At 45.5% G+C, this 6,000-nt stretch overlaps 1 protein-coding gene across 1 annotated transcript in view; it reads right to left on the bottom strand.

The window, feature by feature from the left end:
• Positions 1-6,000, bottom strand: part of rtel1 (regulator of telomere elongation helicase 1) — a gene marked incomplete at both ends in the record, with an annotated part of 66,695 nt that overhangs the window by 41,949 nt on the left and 18,746 nt on the right. Inside the window, 7 exon segments of the mRNA XM_080833317.1 lie at positions 37-105; positions 1,610-1,665; positions 2,110-2,207; positions 2,427-2,505; positions 2,621-2,659; positions 3,452-3,605; positions 4,848-4,913. Coding sequence (XP_080689443.1) covers positions 37-105; positions 1,610-1,665; positions 2,110-2,207; positions 2,427-2,505; positions 2,621-2,659; positions 3,452-3,605; positions 4,848-4,913 — 561 coding nt within the window.

The raw sequence follows: 6,000 nt of genomic DNA, 5'->3' as shown, positions 1-6,000 counted from the left end.
AGGAGCCTACTTTGGCTCACCATCAGATTCACTCACCTTAAACTGCTGTGTTCCCTGCTCCACAGGCACACTGCTGCCCTCTGCTGGATCGCCTGGAAACACCAACTACAAACAAAACATAAAAGGCAGTTTGACTTAAAGTTGCATTCATTTACAATTCCGTCCGGATCAACAGTAACAGTCTCTGTCTACCCATCATCTCACAACATGCTCTTTAACACTACTGACGTTCTTGGGTAGCTCACCTGCACAACTACAAATACTAATTTGCCGCAACAAATGCAAATAAATCCATAACGGTTATAAAATGCAGTTTTCTGGATGTTTTTGTTGATATTCTGTTTGTCACTGTTAAAATAGGCCGACCATAACAATTATAGATCACACATTTCTTTGCAAGGGGCCAAACTTGCGAAATCGGCAGAGGGTCAAATACTAATTTTCCCCACTGAACACACAAAGCACAGGACACTTCAAGGTGCAGTCCAAAGACAAATAATGACATGGAAAACATAGCTTTTACACACACGCACACACACGGAGAAACACCAGTAGCTCAGTACGTTCCCTACACACACAAACACACACACACACACACACACACACACACACACAGAAACACCAGTAGCATGGAATCATAGCTTTTACTGAAATAACAACATACAAAGTGCAGTAAACTAAAAGAACTAAATCAAATCAATATTTGTGGCGATCTCCCTTTGTCTGTACTCAGCACCAGTTCGCCTGTAGGGACACCTGCAGTGTTTTCAGGTAGGGTGCAGGTAGGGTCTTTCAAGCATCTTGAAGAACTTGCCCCAATTGCTCAGCGGCTTTAGATTGTCTCTTTATTTGATCCCAAATAACACTGCTGATGGCATTGTGTGATCTGTTACGTTGTTTCTTTAACAGCATATAAATGTCTCACTAGGACACATTGTGATTGAGAATATAAAATATGATATTTCCTACAGACACACTAATGCTTATAGGGACCGAAATTTACAGTCTGAGACAAAAATATTTTGTGGAACAACTAAAGGGCCTAATACTTCTGCACCGGTGCTGTACATCAACTGCTGACATTTGAGCTCTACAGCCAATCAAATTACAACCCTCTCTTCCACGCTCTTAAAGCGCTGTTAGAGAAGGAGCGCCCCCTGCTGTAGATTGGCAGGAACGACAGTTAGTTTGAGCAATCACACTAGATGCAGAAAGCCTGAGGTGAATTTAGCTGAATTTGACCAATTTTTTTTACATAATTAGCATTGCACTTTTAAACGTGCTTGATACTTCAAGACAAGTTAGTGTCTGAACATTTGGACCAATCAGGTCCTCGGGTAAACCAGCTTATCAGAAGCAGCCATAAATATCGCAGTGTTGGATATAGTGCTCTCATCAGTTCCTCCCTCATCAGGGATCCCTCAATCAGAACAGATCTAGATCATGACTGGCACCTGTTGTTTTTCTCACCAGCCTTGAGCATGATGAGGGATAAAACATGATGATTAAACTGATGAGTGTTGTTTTTCTCACCAGCCCTGAGTGTGATGAGTGGTACTGTGTGATGAGTAAACTGATGAGCGCGGTGAGTGCTGTTTGTCAGTTTTACCTGGATGATGTCAGACAGCTTCTGCAATCCGCTCGTGTTGAGGAAGATCCCAGGTTCTGTACACACACACACACACACACACACACACACACACACACACACACACCAGAGAATGCATACAGATGAAAACAGACTGTAACACAACCTGTCAGATGTGCTGTTTCCTGGTTAAATATACCAATAACCTCCAAGTTTGTGTGTGTGAGGAGCTGTGTGGACATGGACCAGGTGATATTATGGAGGAGGGGGTTTAAGCATGAGTGAAAAGGCTTATGGAGTAACTGACGGCTGGAGAGGTATCCAGTGTGTGTGTGTGTGTGTGTGTGTGTGCATGGGAGGATCTGTGTGTAACTGACGGCTGGAGAGGTATCCAGTGTGTGTGTGTGTGTGTGTGTGTGTGTGAGGAGCTGTGTGTAACTGACTGCTGGAGAGGTATCCAGTGTGTGTGTGTGTGTGTGTGTGTGTGTGTGTGTGTGTGTGTGTGTGTGTGTGAGACTGACGGCTGGAGAGGTATCCAGTGATCTTGTCCATCGTCTCCACCACTTCAGTCTTGGTTTTAGAGGTCACTTGGACCTTCTTGAAGAGCTCATAGATGAAGCTGTGGAGAGAGACACACACACACACACACACGCAAACACACACGCACACAGACACACACACACACACACACACACACACACACACACACACAAATAAAAATGTATAACTAAAACTATTGTCAGTTTCACTACAGACAATTATTGTCAGCATTGAGCTAGAGATGTGAAATACAGTAGAATGGAAAATATCACGCATGCTTGCGTGCGTCTTTCCTTACCTTCCAGGTTTAGTAATGCCCGGACTGTTTGGTTTAATCTCGTAAGAGTTGACGGTCATCTCTAGGTCCATTATGATCTCTGATGAAAAACAAAGGTAAATCACGTTACACATATGGGCGTCTAGGTAAAACAATACATACATTAAGACTAAGAAAACAGTACATTTTAAAATACAAGAGAGACTTTAACTCACGCTTTATTTTGGCCACGCTTTCTATGTTTAGCTTCAGCTCTGCAAATAAAAGAAACATTGTTACAGTAGACGTTAGTACACTGACACAAGAAAGTCACAAGATTCAACATGGCACACAAACACACCCACACACAAAGAGTCAATCATGTGTGCCCATGGACATTTATGGACATCATGTGCATTTACTTTTACATTAAGTCCTTTAGCAGACCCTTTTATCCAAAGCATCTTACAAGGATGTATATACACTTTACATCTACACTGATGGCACACTTCACATCAGGAGCAATTAGGGGTTCAGTGTCTTGTTCAAGGATGCTTCAACAGGGAATTGAACTAGCAACCTTCTGATTACTAACCACTTCTCTTCCTACTGTACCACTGTCGCCTTTTTGTGATCAGGGGCATTTCTCTGGGTCTGTGGGGGTATAAGGGGCATTAATCTGGGTCTGTGGAGTAATTAGGGGCATTATCTGGGTCTGTGGGGGTATAAGGGGCATTAATCTGGGTCTGTGGAGTAATTAGGGGCATTTATCTGGGTCTGTGGGGGTATAAGGCTGAGGTTTTTCTTATATCAGTGTGTGTGCTTGATAGTTGGTATGTGTGGGTTGGTACTAGATACATAATTTGCATTTAAGAAAAAAGCAGCATGCCTGTTTGAGTAGACCTTTGTGCATGTCTGTGTGTGTGTGTGTGTGTGTGTGTGTGAGAGAGAGTTCTCCATGCCTGTATATGTGTTTGAGTGAGCACGAGAGAGAGACAGAGATTGTGTGTGTGTGTGTGTGTGGGTGTGTGTGTGTGTGTGTGTGTGTGTAACAGGTGGCTGCTCACCTGAGCTTGAGGAATCGCTGAAGTTGTCACTGAAGTCCTCCCCCTTCCCAGCATCCGCGGCCTGTTCATGCAGCAGCTTGTCCACCGCCTGCAGAGCTGAGCTCAGGTCAAAGGGGGTCAGATCAAACGACGTGGCCTCCTCACACATCTTCTCCTGTAGTGGGGTCACACACACACACACACACACACACACACACACACACACACACACACACACGGACACACGGACACACGGACACACGGACACACGGACACACGGACACACGGACACACGGACACACGGACACACGGACACACGGACACACGGACACACGGACACACGGACACACGGACACACGGACACACGGACACACGGACACACGGACACACGGACACACGGACACACAGACACACAGACACACAGACACACAGACACACAGACACACAATCATTTTGAGTGTCCTGCACAGCATTTACTAGCTTTTAAACCCACAGCCCCTCACTGTGGCCAGAGATGAACATGCATGTGTGTGTTTTATTGAAATGCTGCAAATGGTTCAAAATGTGGTGTGTGAACCAGACTGGATCCAGTTCCCTGTTGGTGTGTGAACCAGACTGGATCCAGTTCCTTGTTGGCGTGTGAACCAGACTGGATCCGGTTCCTTGTTGGTGTGTGAACCAGACTGGATCCGGTTCCCTGCTGGTGGGAAAGGCCTCAACGAGGCTCTCAGCCTGGTGATATGGATTCGAATTACTGGCTTATTTGAACTGAAATAGAATTATCTCTTTCTTGTGAACAACTTTGTTCGAATAATTGCGGTCCGACTACGATTCGGTCGACACCCCGAGATAACTCAGTCCGAGTTAGTTTATAATTTCGGGCATCACGCGCTTGTAAACAGTGAATTGGACTAGGAACTGGACTCTGCGTCTTTGCGCATGCTTGAGATCCAGCCGCCCTCCCCCTCCCTCCCTCCCTCCCTCCCAGGTCGTGACCCGGAAGTCGAAAGAGACAATAAGTTGTCGCTGCCGGGTGTCGGGTTCTCTCCATTATCAATCTAACCAATAGCGCTGTTTGCATTCGCAGTACTCCTATTGTCATCATGCACGAAATGTAGAGGGACGTAGCTTCACCTTGATCTCCGTTCGCCACCTTTCTCGAATGTTGTGTTGTTGTTGGTAGTGGTGAAGAGGTCAAGCGGAAATGGCTGTATCACCACTAGTTGTAATGAAAACCGCGCCACCTATCGTACCGGGATATGGCATGCTTTCGGCCAATGATTCGATTTATTCACTGCCATATATATTAGGATAATAGCAGTTGCCCCAAAAAATAGCATTGTCCAAATAAAGCTAGATTCGAATTGATACCATCGTGTAAACACATTGAGTGATGTGGTGTGTGAACTAGACTTACCACGTTGTGCGCCTCATCAAAGATGACCACGGCCCCCTGCAGCTCAATGTTGTGGGCCCTGCGACTCTGAAAGCAGAGAGGGACGAGGCAGAGGGAGACGAGGCAGAGAGGGAAGAGGGAAGAGATGGGAGAGAGGCAGAGAGGGAAGAGAGAAGAGAGGGGAGAGAGGGAAGAGGCAGAGAGGGGAGAGAGGCAGAGAGGGGAGAGGCAGAGAGGGGAGAGAGGCAGAGAGGGAAGAGGCAGAGAGGGGAGAGGCAGAGAGGGGAGAGAGAAGAGAGGGGAGAGATGGATGAGGCAGAGAGGGGAGAGGCAGAGAAGAGAGGCAGAGATGGGAGAGAGGCAGAGAGGGGAGAGGCAGGGAAGAGAGGGAAGAGGGGAAGAAGGACGGATGATGAACGAATGAGAAGAGCAAACAACACACAGCACCCCTGCCTCCTGAAAACATCGATAAAACAAAGGCTGGACAGATGTCAGTTCAGTAGGTTTTTTGAAGTACAGTACAGAGTTCTACCCGAACCAGCACTATACCAAATAAATACACATACCAGCACACAGATGGGCATCAGGCAAGAGGTTGGCAAAACAGATAAACTAACTTATATAATGAACCCCCCAACCTTAGGGTCCAGTAGGTAGTTATATAGATGACTATAGATCACCTTAGGGTCCAGGAGGTAGTTATATAGATGACTATAGCTCACCTTAGGGTCCAGGAGGTAGTTATATAGATGACTATAGATGACTATAGCTCACCTTAGGGTCCAGTGGGTAGTTATATAGATGACTATAGATGACTATAGATGACTATAGATCACCTTAGGGTCCAGTAGGTAGTTATATAGATGACTATAGATGACTATAGATCACCTTAGGGTCCAGTAGGTAGTTATACAGATGACTATAGATCACCTTAGGGTCCAGTAGGTAGTTATATAGATGACTATAGCTCACCTTAGGGTCCAGTAGGTAGTTATATAGATGACTATAGATGACTATAGCTCACCTTAGGGTCCAGTAGGTAGTTATACAGATGACTATAGATCACCTTAGGGTCCAGTAGGTAGTTATATAGATGACTATAGATGACTATAGATCACCTTAGGGTCCAGTGGGTAGTTATATAGATGACTATAGATGACTATAGCTCACCTTA

Source organism: Sprattus sprattus (genome assembly GCF_963457725.1).
Source record: "Sprattus sprattus genome assembly, chromosome: 2".
Taxonomy (NCBI): domain Eukaryota; kingdom Metazoa; phylum Chordata; class Actinopteri; order Clupeiformes; family Clupeidae; genus Sprattus; species Sprattus sprattus.
This window is presented reverse-complemented; position numbering and strand designations above follow the sequence as displayed.